A 14,147-nucleotide genomic window follows, 5' to 3' on the forward strand; every position below is an offset into this window, starting at 1 on the left:
TTTAACCCAGGCTAATTCTCTGGCTTATGTTTTCTTAATCCCCTGCCCTCCCAGCGTCTTGGTTGCCTTAGCAGTTACCCCTTTCCTTCTGAATGCAAACCTCAAACACCTAGAATGGGCCTGGCAGCAGGGCTAACCAGCTTGGGTCTATCTAAACTTCAAAAAGTTACTCATGTAATTTTGACCCTGTGGGGTTGTATCCTAGACCTATTATCTCTCAAGGATAATTCTTTTACGTAGAATTGCCTACTCAATACATACGCTCTTCTAAACTATTGATACTGGCAAACTGTCCTAAAACGTCTTTTCAGTAGTGAATGAGAGTATTGTTTTCCTCCACACCTATGAAAAAGGTTTGTTATTTGTATAATTGAGACTGTCTGTAACAGCAGTGAAGACCTTCCAGCTGGTTGGAAAATGGCCGTAAAGAGCCAGAAAGACACTGGCTTGGGGTGTTACTATGGTTGGAAGGTAGAGCCAGCACACACAGGTGGAACCTTCCACCAGAGAAGGGAGCACCCAGGGTTTTTTGTTTATCTTTTGGCTGTGCCACATGGCATGTGGGATCTTAGTTCCCCAACCAGGTATCAAACCTGTGCCCCTACTTTGGCAGTGTGGAGTCTTAACCACTAAGGGCAGTCAGTGCTTAGTCACTCAGTTTGACTCTTTGTGACCCCGTGGACTGTAGCCCGCCAGGCTCCTCTGTGGGATTTTCCAGGCAAGAATACTGGAGTGGGTTGCCATTTTCTTCTCCAGAGGATCTTTCTGACCCAGGGATTGAACCCACACCTCCAGTGTCTCCTGCACACTGCAGGCAGATTCTTTACCACTGAGCCACTAAACTACTAGGGAATTCCCATGGTTTTTTGTTTGTTTGTTTAAATCTGCTGCCCAGATACGGAGCAAAGGGGGAAAAAGGCACAAGCCTTTTATTAAAAGCTCAAACAGCAAAAAAGGGATTCAGCATCCTTATCACAAAAAATGGCTGGCTCTTAGCCAAGCATCCTATTGATTGCTCTTTATGACTTTTTCTGATACCTTTGCACTCTCTGCCATCTCTTGTATGACAGCCAATCCCCACAGACTTTCTTAGGTATCCTACTCCCAGCCGCTGACATGCACACACGGTGGTACTTGTTTCTCTTCTCCCAGATGGTGAAGTCATGGCCCAGGACCTGGAGGAGTTAGCGGTCAGAACTATGCATCGCCCCTCTGGTTCCTTGGCCCCAAGGAAGTTTATTGTAATGCTTGAGGTTACAACTAAAGGGGAGAGAGGTCTGGCAGAGGGCTGAGGCCCAGAAGCAAATACCTACTCCTCCTGCACCCTCCAGACTCCTCACCCTGGCTACATACGGGACAAGGATCCAGGCAGCTGTTGGATTTAGCTGCTCCAAGATATTGGTGCTCTTAAATCTGCCTACCCCTTGCACGCTTGGAAAAAATAATTTAAAAAAGAAAACTCCATTTGCCGCTGGGTAGGGCTTATTCACAAGGGGCTTATTTTCTTTGGCTTCACTGTTGCTTGTGATTTGAGTAGGCAGGCAGTACAGGTGAGAAAACAGTAAGTTGCACCATACCCAAGGTGGCAGGGCCTGTCTGCAATTTCTTACTACCCTAGGCACTTTTCTGAGAGTCTCTCAGGCCAGTGGGACAAGGTTCAATCAAATGTTATCCTGCTTGTTTTCGAATGGGTCTTAATGCTACATAAGCACTGTGCATTTTTTGTCACAATGTGACATTTGACACGTACAAAACACCCAGGAAATAGTGCTTTTCAAGGGACAGTGCTCCCTCCAAAGTTTAAATGTGCTTCTGTGCTCTTAACTTTCATTCCTCCCCGCCTCATTCCCTTTCCTACCTTTTTTTCTCTGCTCTCCTCCTTTTTCTGTATGTGATTGCGGGTAGTGATGGAGTGTAACCCTACTGAAAACCGCTACAGAAGATAACAGTTCCTTGTTAGATATAAATTTATTGATGGCAGGGGTTTTTCACATTCTACAGTCGATAGAGGCTGAATACACAAGAGTAGGAGCTCAAACAGAAATGGATGACAGGCTTCCTTGGTGGCTCAGTGGTAAAGAATCTGCCTGCCAGTGCAGGAGACAAAAGTTGGATCTCTGATCTGGGAGGATCTCACATGCCACGAAAGAACTAAGTCTCTGTGCTGCAACTATTGAGCCTGTGCTCTGGAGCCTGGAGATTGTAACTACTGCACCCAGGGGCGGCAACCACCAAAGCCCTTGTGCCTCAGAGCCCTTGCTCCGAAATGAGAAGCCCATGCACTGCAACAAGGAGTAGCTCCCACTCGTGGCAACTAGAGAAAAACCCCTGCTGCAAAGAAGACCCAGCACAGCCAAAAATAAAGTTATATACATTAATTTTAAAAAAGAATGGATGACAGGCAGGTGGGTGCAATGTACTTTAGTTCAGAATTTCTGAGTGAACCTATTATTCTACCCCCTCCATCGAGGAAAGGACAACCCTTGGATCCTCGGAGCTAGCACAGTGATTGGCATAGAGTAGACATTGAATTACATTAGATGAATATGGTGATTTTGAGGATTTTTTATTTGATGGATGAAGAATTAATCATAGGGTCGGTAAGTGATGAATCACAACTTGGTTCAGTTCTGAAGTCTTCCAGCCCCTGTTAATACCACCTGAGCCTTAATGGGGGATTCAATACAGTCCTCACCGTAATTGCGGCAAGGAGGAATAAAGCCCCAAACTGAGATAACAGCGCTATGTACACCAGTGCGCCCGGCCTTAGTGGCTGCGCGCGCAACCACGCCAGCTGCGGGTCAGGTGACTGCATTTCCCTGGCAACAGCTTGGTTGTTAGTAACCAAGCTGTAGTCCCAAGGTGGTCCAGGCAGGGCTGCCCGGGGGGCGGAAGGCACCTGCCATGAATCCGCCGGGATCCTTGGGGGTCCTGGAGGAGAAGGAGGAGGAACATTTAGCCCCCCCAATTCTCGGACCCTCCATACATTCTGATAATCCTCAGGAGCGGATCCAGGCCCGGCGCCTGCGCATCGCGGCGCGCCTGGAAGCTCGGAGGCGGTGAGTCAGGGTTTGGACGCGTTCTTCCGAGGAGCGCCCAGGGTGCGGGTGACCCAAGTGCTGGAATGAGGTGGTGGCTTCTCCACGCCGGAGCCCCTGCAGTGAGGGGCTCGCGTGCCCTACGTGTGAGCTGGTCTTGCTTCTTGATGAGATAGAAAACTTTTCTACCAGAAGGTCCAAATAAAGTATGTGATATTAAAGCACTGGATACACTTAGTAAAGTGAAAGATGGAAAAGGAATCCCTCCAGCACGTTCACGGAGAGCCTGCTGCGCCAGGCACTGTGGGCCGTACCTGAAGATGTTGGGGCTTCATGACCTGTCCTCCGAGGTCTTTCTTTCTTCCTTGCCTCCCAGCCTGCCTTCCTTCCACAAGGGGTTACAGAGCAGACCTCGGCTATCACTTCTGTTGGTCTCAGTGGCTTAACTGGTTGTGTGACACAAAACCCTTTTCCTGCAGGGTCTGAGGCTGATAACCATACCATTCTCAGGCTGGGGTTGCCACCCGCGTCCACTCACAGACTTTGTGGCCTGTCTTAAGAAGGGGGACCGAGGGGAGTTTGCGTGAACCCGTGACCGCCTGAACACCCGCCCTGTGTAACAGCACTTATATCTCGTCCTGCTGGTCAGGGTCAGCTGCCTTGCCAAGACGGTGCTTCTCTTGTTGTCTGCCGGCCTTTGGACACAAGGGCCCTAAAGAGATGTGGCTGTGTTCCAACAAAAACTTTACTTAAGGACACTGAAATTTGCATTTCATATAATGTTAATGTGTCACAGAATATTCTTCATCTTTAGATCTTTTTTTCTAAATTGATACACTTCATATTTTATAGCAGTTTTAGTTTCACAGAAGAATTGAGTGGAAACTACAGAGGTTTCCCATTTACCCCCTACTTCCACACATGTATGAAGCTTCCCTGGTGGCTCAGATGGTAAAGAATCTGACTGCAATGTGGGAGACCTGGATTTGATCCCTGGGTTGGGAAGATCCCCTAGAGAAGGAAATGGCAACCCACTCCAGGATTCTTGCCTGGAGAATCCCATGGACAGAGGACCTGGTGGGCTACAGTCCATGGGGTCACAAAGAGTCACACCCGACTGAGTGACTAACACACACCCTACACATGTATAACCTCCTCCACTATCAATATTCTTCACCAGAATGGTACATTGGTTACAACAGTTGGATCTTGATAAATATATAATGGCATGTATCTACCATCACAGTATTGTACTGAAGAGTTTCACTGTCCTAAAAATCCCCTGTGCTCTGCCTATTCATCTTGATCTTTAAAAAAAAAACCATTTGAAAATGTAAAAAAATCATTCTTCACTCCTGAGCCATACAAAAGCAAATGAATCAGATTTGCCGCATCGGCCAAAGTTTGCCAGCCCTGAGATAACAGATCAATGTGATTCTCTGTGGGATATCCAAGTGGTCCTGATCTATCCAGACTCTAGTTTGTCAGCTCAGGGGCATTGACATGGCCCTGCAAGTACAAGGGCTGTATGAGTGTGTATTATCTGTTCCTCCTCGATATAAACTTCCTAATCCTTTTTCCTGACTGAGGTAGAAATAGCGTATTTGGCTCAATCAGTGGCCACATTCCAGGTACCTAAGGCCACACTCATATGCTCAAGCAAGGACCTGCAAGGCAGCTGCGATTAGGACTGCTGCTTTCTTGAGCTTGCAGTAATTGACAATCATTTTCTTGGCTCCATCCATCCAGTTTTTTCAGGGACCTGACCAGTTAATTAAATGGAGATTTGATAGGCACCACCACTCCCACATCTGTGAGATCCCTAATTGTATTGTGTGCTCAATCGCTCACTCATGTCCAACTCTTTGTGACGCTGTGGACTGTAGCCCACAAGGCATCTCTGTCCATGAAATTTCCCAGGCAAGAATACTGAAATGGATTGCCATTTCCTTCTCCAGGGGATCTTCTCAACCCAGGGATTGAATCCACGTCTCCTGCGTCTCCTGCATTGGCAGGCAGGTTCTTTACCACTGAGCCACCTGGGAAGTCCTTGAGATCCCTAAGGGTGATGCTAATCCCTGCCATAGCCCTGGTCTACAGTATTGTTTTTTATGCACTTGGGTGCAGTTTTGGAGTGTCCATTTGACCTTCCATATGGCTATAGCTCTTACCCACAGGCCAACAACCTAGTGTGAGAATTTCTCAACTTTCTAAGCATGTTAAGATCACCCTTGTTGCTCTTTAGGGAATGGTTTGGAGGAACAAAGATCCCACATGCCCCTCGGGTGGTGGGGGTAGGGGTAAAAAATTCTCTGCCCTTCCAATGCAGGGGAGGCAGGTTCCATGGGGAGCGAGCTAAGATCCTACAGGCACCCCCTGCATTGGAAACTCAGAGTCTTAGCCACTGGACCACCAAGGAAATCCTGGATTGTGTTCTTTTTAGTATTCGAATTTTTATCCCTATGGAATATATTTTTGTATATGGTGAAATACACTATGAAAATTTTAAATTTAAATTTAAATCCCCCAGGCCATGCACAGCTTGGCAGAAAGATTTAAAAACAAAACAAAACAAAACAAAAACCAAAGTTAGGAAAAAAAGAGTGAAAGATTTTACTTCCTAGAATTTAAACTTCATTTTCTCTACATTTTTTCCATCCCAGGGAAGCTCTTGGAGAATATTTAGATGGGAAGAAGGAGAGTGAGGAAGATCAAAGCAAGAGCTACAAACAGAAAGAAGAAAGCAGACTGGTAGGAAATGGGGTATAAATGGGTCCCACCAGTCCAGTAGGCTTCACTCTTTCTGTGCTGGGCCTTTGATGCGGCAATGCCACGCCCCGCCCCTCCCCTCTTCTTCCCTCCTGTCCTCTCCCTTCCCTCTTCCCGTCTCCTCAGTCTTGGTTCCCAGACTTTAAAACTGTCTCACGGCCCAACTTCTTCATGATGTCATCCGCGAACAGGTCAAACTCTTTGAAGTCACACATGGAACCGTTCTCGTCTGTACCATTCATTTATTTCACTATAGACAATTTTCTGCCTTGTTGGACTTTCCAAATGTGTGTGCATGTGGTGTCCCCAGTGGAACTGTTAGGTTCTAGATGAGCGAAGGCCTCTTTGTGGCTGTGGAGTAGGGCCAAACTTGTACCCAGTGAACACTAAAAGAAAGTCTTTGATCGCTGTCCCATGGTGATGACAGGGCTCCTGAAACAGGTAATAAAGGACTTGAAGCAAGAGGTGCAGGAGGGATAAACAGTAGTTCAAAGCAGGGAGCGTCAACTGGCACAGTGCCACATTTAATTAATTAATTGCATGGAAAAGAGCTCACCCAGCCAGCCTGGTCAGGGAAGGTTCTAAGGAGAAACTAGGATTGGAGCTGGGTCTTAGAAAGATAGATGGGATTTCTAAAAGTGGGGAGGAGAAGAGATCATTTCTGGAATTGAAATGCAGTTACTGAGAGAAAGTATTCAAATTACTGAAATAGTATTACGGAACCTCATTTCAGTTCAGTCACTCAGTTGTGTCTGATTATAGAGCCTAGAGATATCTAGAAACAACTGAATTACCTGGACTGTCCTGGGTCAAGGATAAGATGTTTTGTTGTAGTGGAAAGAATATTGAACTCTTATGGGTATTTGTTCCAGATCTGTTGATAACTGTGAAGTAGATGTCACATCATCCCTTTGGACTTAGGGTACTTTATCTAAAGCTGGATGATCTCTGAGCATTTCTGTGTAGGACAAAAGGAATATTGTATATAATCCTGAAAATACTCTTTTAGTTGATACTGATATAATCTTGAAAATACTGTTCATCCTGAGCACTCTAAAGTTGAGTGTAAAACCAGAGAGAGAATATTGTTTTTATTAGCAGCTTTTCTATGTTGCTTTCACTTAGGACTTAAATCGTGAAGAGTGTTAGCACTGAGTAGGAAATGGTAACCCACTCCAGTATTCTTGCCTGGAAAATTCCATGATGAGAGGAGCCTGGCAGGGCCCTGACCATGGGATCGCAAAAGAGTTGGGTATGACAGAGCACACATGCATGTTGGCGTTGAGGAGTATAAAGAACATTTATACATTTCAGTTTATAAAGAAAATGCTACCTTTTTCAATATCAAGGTATTAACAACTAGTTCTTCTCCAAGACCTGGGCAGGAGGGGCCACTGCCCTTGACCCTGTACCTTATCGATAATTTTTTAAAAAATGGTAATTCTTTTTGTTTCCTGTTTGCTGCTGCTAAGTCGCTTCAGTCGTGTCCAACTCTGTGTGACCCCATAGACCGCAGCCCATCAGGCTCCACCGTCCCTGGGATTCTCCAGGCAAGAACACTGGAGTGGGTTGCCATTTCCTTCTCCAATGCATGAAAGTGAAAAGTGAAAGTGAAGTCGCTCAGTCGTGTCCGACTCTTAGCGACCCCATGGACTGCAGCCTACCAGGCTCCTCTGTCCATGGGATTTTCCAGGCAAGAGTACTGGAGTGGGGTGCCATTGCCTTGGTCAACTCCAAGTTTATAAAAATATTCTTCCATGCTTTGTCTTTAGACAGTTCATTGTTCAACTGTTTGTTTACATTTGCTCTATAATCTGTCTGGAATCCATTTTTTGTGTGTGGTGTAAAAGTAGGGCCCCAGGTTCATTGTTTTCTAAATAGATCTTTAATTAACCCAGCACCATTTAAAGAGAAGATCATTCTTTCCCCTCTGCATTGCAATGCACCTTTGCTGCAAACGAGGTGATCATACACGTGTGTTTGTTTCTAGATTTTCTGTTCTGTTAGTCATTTGTCCATCTTTGTGCCACTTCCACATTATTTTAATTACTGTAGCCAAATGTCAGCCCTTGATACCCTAGAGTAAGTCCTCCAGCTTTGTGATTCTTCAGAGTTATCTTGGCTGTTCTTGACCCTTTGTATTTCCACATAAATTTTAGAATTATTTTCTCAATTTCCACCAGAAAACCTGCTGGGATTTTAATTGAGATCAGGTTGAAAGTACAGATCAATTTGGGAAATAATTAATATCTTACCAATATAGATTTGCAACCCATGAGTATAAAATACCCTTCTTTTGCATATAAATATTCTTATTATCACTTAGCAATGTTTTACACTTTTTGTCGAGGTTTAATTGTTTGTTGTTGATATGTAAAAGTATAATTGGTTTTGACATATTGACCTGATAGCCAGCAGCGTGGTCAAATTCACTTGTTAATTTTCATAGTTAACCTGTGGGTTCTTTTTTTAACATATAATCGTATCATCTGAAAATGACAGTTTTATCTTTTCCTGTTCAATTTTGATACTTAAAAACTTGTTTTTCTTGCTTTGCTGCACTAGATATGCTTCTAGCCCATTGAATAAAAGTGGTAATGAGGAGAGTCCTGTGTCCTGTTCTGGCCCTCCTCCAGATGCGTCCCCTCAAGTAGACTTGCCTCAAGTTTATTCAGAGCCCAAGTGCTCCCATTAGAGCACAGAACTCCAAATTCCGTGTCCAAATGGTTCTGAGCCCACTTTCAAGGCCTGCATCAGCCACTTCCTAGGTTTTGTTCTGCTTAGGGATGGCCAAAGGGTTTAATAGAGCTCCCACGTGTGGTCTGAGAAATTCACGTGCCGGCGTCTGATGCCCTTCATGGTGCAGGATGCAGAGCTGGGAGTATGAAGAGAATGGCCTGGGCTCCAGGCTGGTGCACAGGGGCTGGGCTCTAGGCTGGGGGCTGATACTGTCTACCCCTTAGCCACCAAGTTCTGAGTTGAGCTCCGAGTCATACTATGAATTCAAACCAGGACTTCTGTTATGAAGGTGCCAAGGTAGGAAGACACAATGTGTTTAATGGCTTATTACACTGAATTATAATTTTTAAATATTTAGGTATGTGATATGTGGACCTTCATTTACACTCTTACCCGGGGTCTCAAAAATGTTAGGATGTGTCTATTAATCTGTTGGTGACGGCAATGTTTGCAGTTTTACTTTGGATCTTAAATACTTGATTCAGATATTTCTGATGTTCACATTATCTGAGTAGAAAATAGAAAATTGCTCAAAACTACAGGAAAGTTGATACTTCCTTATGCATTTAAAACCATTTGGCACAAGTGATAAGGCTGGAGCTGTTTAAAAAAGTCTGAAGCACCCTGGAAATCTGGGTTAAAGTTCAGTTATGTATTCATTAAAGCCACATTTCAAAATTTCCATAGAAGAGAGAGAGGAAATAGAGTCTCTGATCATTTCAGTGACTCCTCAGAGGAGAGAAATTTATGGGTTCCTCATTCAGAAATGATCTGAGAGTTGGAAAATTTTTAAGTTCCAGAACAGACTTGGAAAAACTCAGACATAACCTGAGGATACCTGAACTTTTTGTTGAGAGGATGTATTATCTTGAAATCAAGACATCACCGAAAGGTCAGGAGTGAAGATGCTGAGTGTGAACTTTACAAAGAGGAATTTAGAAGTGGGGTTCCAGTAGCCTTTGAGGGCGGGGTCATGCAGTCAATTACAGGAGTCGCCTGTGTTAGAACACCTCTAGCCAAAGGTCCCACATAACATTAGCTTAAACAAGATAGAAGCTTATTTCTCTGGTTCATTTAATAGCTCAGAGTGGACATAGTCCAGGGCTGATATGGGGGTTCCTCGAGGTTGGGAACCTAAGCTCCTTCCGACCTTCCTTAGGTTGCCTCTGTCTGCTGACCATGACATACTTAGCATCACGTGCCAGCCTGGGAGATAGAGAAAAAGGGGGCAGGAGAGGGCACAGCTTCCCCTTCAAGGCACCATTCAGAAGTGGCACAGGCACTGCTGCTCATGTGCATTCTAGCTGCAAGGGATATTGGGAGGTGTATCTTTTTGGAGAGGTCAAATGCCCAGCTAAAATGGGTGTTCTGTTATTAAAAGGAGAGGGGGGAAATGGACATTGCAGCACAACTATTATTATTATATGTCTCACCTCCCCAACTGAGATTCTTAGAAAGGACCCTGGCAGTGTCAATCACTCAGAGGCCTGTTGGAGAAAGTGCCGAGATGTGCCCAGAGGGCATGCCCTCGTCCTGGTGGGCTGGTCCCTTCTCTAGTGAGACTAAACTGAAGTACATCCAGAAGTGCAGAATGCTTGTAGATCAAAAGCTGTAACATCACTTCATGAGTGTCCTGATGGAAACGGGTTGCTAAGTAGCTTCTACTCTTAAAAGTCATCAGATCAGATCAGATCAGTCGCTCAGTCGTGTCCGACTCTTCGAAACCCCATGAATCGCAGCACGCCAGGCCTCCCTGTCCATCACCAACTCCCGGAGTTCACTCAGACTCATGTGCATCGAGTCAGTGATGCCATCCAGCCATCTCATCCTCTGGCGTCCCCTTCTCCTCCTGCCCCCAATCCCTTCCAGCATCAGAGTCTTTTCCAATGAGTCAACTCTTCGCATGAGGTGGCCAAAGTACTGGAGTTTCAGCTTCAGCATCATTCCTTCCAAAGAAATCCCAGGGCTGATCTCCTTCAGAATGGACTGGTTGGATCTCCTTGCAGTCCAAGGGACCCTCAAGAGTCTTCTCCAACACCACAGTTCAAAAGCATCAATTCTTCGGCGCTCAGCCTTCTTCACAGTCCAACTCTCACATCCATACATGACCACAGGAAAAACCATAGCCTTGACTAGACGGACCTTTGTTGGCAAAGTAATGTCTCTGCTTTTGAATATGCTATCTAGGTTGGTTATAAGTCATCAAGCAGCTTTTAATTCCTGCTTGCTTGGATCGCACAGCTACAGACAGTTGTGCAAGTGTTTCTAGCTTTATAAATTCTTATTTGGTTTCAGAAACTGGCTAAACTGCTGCTCTGTGGCACTGAGTTGGTGACAAATATCCAGGTAGCTGCAGATATCAGAGAGATCCACAGGCGAGTCGAGGAAGAAGAGATCAAGCGTCAGAGGTGAGGAACCTCCTGGGCTCTGCAGCCTGGGGGATGTGAAGTGTCTCTTCTCTGGGTCCCCAAATTCTCCCAGTTCTTTATCAAACCTGGTCTAGAAGGATCCACTTCATGCCCTTTTAGAGTCCCCCTTCCCTCTGCTCCTCCCTCCCTCTCCCCCTCCTTCATTGCTTCCCTCCTCCTTCCTTAAGTGTTACCTTTCTAATGTGTTCCAAGCCTGGTGGATACAAAGAGGAGTGGACATGGCCTCTGCTCTTGTTGTTCATAGTCTGGTTGAGATAGATGTGCAACCTCCACCCCACCATGATTTGCGTTAAAATAAAGGGAATGGTTACCCACTCCAGTATTCTTGCCTGGAGAAATCCATGGACAGAGGAGCCTGGCGGGCTACAGTTCATGAGATCACAAAGAGTCAGAACTGACGGAGCGACTAGCACACGTTACAAAGGTATGTATGGGCTTCCCGTGTGGCGCAGTGGTAAAGAATCCACCTCCCAGTACAGGAGACGTGAGAGATGTGGGTTTGATCCCTGGGTCAGGAAGATCCCCTGGAGTAGGATATGACACCCCACTCCAGTATTCTTGCCTGGAGAATCCCATGGACGGAGGAGCCTAGCAGGCTGCAATCTTTGGGGTCTCAAAGAATCAGACACAACTGAGCACACACAGTACATTACATGACAAAGTTGTGTATAAGAGTTATGGAAACAGTATAAGGTGACCTTTAATTTTCCCTGGAGAGATTAGAGAAAACTTTTCAGGCAAAGTGATATTTGAGGTGGGCCATAAGGGAAGAATAGGAGTTGGAGGAACCAAGGAGTGGGCATATTAGTAACAATTTGTACAGAGGCATGAGATTGTATGATGCTTGGGAATGGCATAAAAGTGAGGGATGTATAGGGGTGGTGGAAGAAAAGGATGGGGTTGAGAAGGTAGATTAAGTTGTTCTGGGTTTAAACTAGGACTTCCCTGGTGGCTTAGAGGGTAAAGCATCTGCCTGCAATACAGGAGACCCGGGTTTGATCCCTGGGTTGGGAAGATTCCTTGGAGAAGGAAATGGCAACCCACTCCAGTATTCTTGCCTGGAAAATCCCATGGACAGAGGAGCCTGTAGGCTACAGTCCATGTGGCCACAAAGAGTCGGACATTTAATCATAAAAACCAGACCCATGAAGGCTGTGTACAAATGTAGCAGCATGTTAAAGAATGTTAAGCAGCATGTTAAGGAGTCCACAACTGCAAGTATAGAGGGTCGGGGGATGATGGAAACTCTTCTGTGGCCAACCCTCAGCTCCAGGCCTCAGCAGGTGGGTGGTTGGCACACCTACCTCCCAGGGTTCAGCTTCCTTGACAGGGAGACAGAAGCTGCTTAGTAGGATTCCGCTTCCTTGGTTTGCACACAGAGGACTGATAATATCAGGATCAGAGGTCCTCAAGTAAGCTCTTCTTTGGCTTGTTCTTCAATGAATTCCTTACCTATAGTCCAATTACAAAAGCAGCCCACAGGGCCATCTTGCTTCTCTCAGCAGGTACATACACAGTGCGATTTTCACAACAATATTTTCATTGGCTCTACATAAGTTCAGTTCAGTTCAGTTCAGTCACTCAGTGGTGTCCGACTCTTTGCAGCCCCATGGACTGCAGCATGCCAGGCCTCCCTGTCCATCACCAACTCCCGGAGTTTACCCAAACTCATCTCCATTGAGTTGTTGATGCCATCCAACCATCTCATCCTCTGTCGTCCCCTTCTCCTCCTGCCCTCAGTCTTTCCCAGCATGAGGGTCTTTTCCAGTGAGTCAGCTCTTTGCATCAGGTGGCCAAAGTATTGGAGTAGTTCTCTCCATTAGCAGCTTTACCACTGTCACTAAGATATCATTTATTCTTTTTTTTTTTTGGATTTGTTTATTCATTTATTTATTTTTGGTTGTGTTGGGTCTTTGTTGCTAGTTGTGGGGAGCAGGGGCTGCTCTTCATGCGGTGCACTGCCTTCTCCTTGCGGTGGTTTCTCTTGTGGAGCATGGGCTCTAGGCACGCGGGCTCCAGTAGTTGCAACTCATGGGCTTAGTTGTCCCACGTCATGTGGGATCTTCTCAGACCAGAGGTCAAACCTGTGTCCCCTGTGTTGGCAGGCAGATTCTTTACCACTTCCCTGAGCCACCAGGGAAGCCTGATATAATTTATTCTTGAAATTTCCCACTGCCTGTCAAGGCCTGGGGACTGAACTGACTGATCTCCAGCAGGGTGACTGTGGAAAGGCCCTGAGGGCCCCGTTGAGGAGTTGGGCTTCTCTTGAAGCCCCTGAGGAGAAATGGAAGGTTGTGGGTAGCGGCTGTAAGATAAATGTGGGTTTTGGAAATGTAATCCGACAGCTGTTACTCATGTTTTGGAAAAAAAAAAAAGTTAATGGAATGATAAGATGTCCTCCATGCCCTAGCTTAGAAGGTGGGAAGGAGAGAAGGGATCATGAGATATTTATGTTGTAATTCTTTTCATTAAGGGAGTTTTCATTCTTGTTTGGGGACGATCTCATAGAAGAACCGGTTACTGAAGTTGGGAGAGTGTTGCAGGCACATGTCCTGGTCAGAAGGGGCCTCACATCTCAGCCCTAATGCCTCCTTCTATCCAGTCCCTTCCTTGGTGTGCTCCATCACATGGTTTCTTTGGCATTTTTGAAATTCTGGGAGACCACTCCTATTTTTCATTGCTAATGGTGGTATTTTCCTTTTTGTATGTTCCACTATTATTAAAAGATAATAATAGGAGTGCCATTTGTTAAGTGACTCCTGTGCTGGAAATCATGTTTAATCCTGACAACAGTCACAAGAAGGTAGATACTTCCGCCCTCTCTATTCTACAGCTGAGAAAAATGGGGCCTGCAGAGGTTAAGCAACTTGCCTGAAGTTGAGAGCCAGTAGCAAAATCAGGATTTGAACACAAGCTATGGGACTTGTGGTCAACTGTTTGTGATCAAGAGTCACCGTCTTACTCAGAGGATATGACCAGTTGACTCTCGAACTGTGTGTGTTTGTACAGCTTTAATGCTGATCCATTTTTGTCCTGGGTCACTTTGTTTACTTGGCCTGTTGTTTACAGTCAAGCTTTAAACTAAAAGAAGATTTCTTAGAGTCTGGTTTGGTTTGCAGTGGTTCTAAGGGCTTGGTACCCTGGCCTGTTTTCCAGATCCTAGAGAATCAGC

General features: G+C 45.5%; 1 protein-coding gene across 3 annotated transcripts in view; it reads left to right on the forward strand.

The window, feature by feature from the left end:
• Nucleotides 1-2,836: 2,836 nt before the first annotated feature.
• Nucleotides 2,837-14,147, forward strand: part of DRC1 (dynein regulatory complex subunit 1) — a 38,427-nt gene continuing 27,116 nt past the window's right edge. The window contains exons 1-4 of one of the 3 annotated variants that reach the window (XM_086325938.1): nucleotides 2,837-3,059; nucleotides 5,702-5,789; nucleotides 10,842-10,954; nucleotides 11,220-11,399. Coding sequence is in view for 1 of the 3 variants with exons in the window: in XM_086325937.1 (XP_086182063.1) it covers nucleotides 2,905-3,059; nucleotides 5,702-5,789; nucleotides 10,842-10,954 (356 nt within the window). In the remaining 2 variants the exon portion in view is untranslated. The remainder of the gene's footprint in view (nucleotides 3,060-5,701; nucleotides 5,790-10,841; nucleotides 10,955-11,219; nucleotides 11,400-14,147) is intronic. The other 2 variants (XM_086325939.1, XM_086325937.1) reach the window with 2 other exon arrangements.

The sequence above is a fragment of the Bos grunniens genome, chromosome 11 (genome assembly GCF_055505025.1).
Source record: "Bos grunniens cultivar Pamir isolate PY7600 chromosome 11, Bosgru_T2T1.0, whole genome shotgun sequence".
In the NCBI taxonomy this organism is placed as follows: Eukaryota; Metazoa; Chordata; class Mammalia; order Artiodactyla; family Bovidae; genus Bos; species Bos grunniens.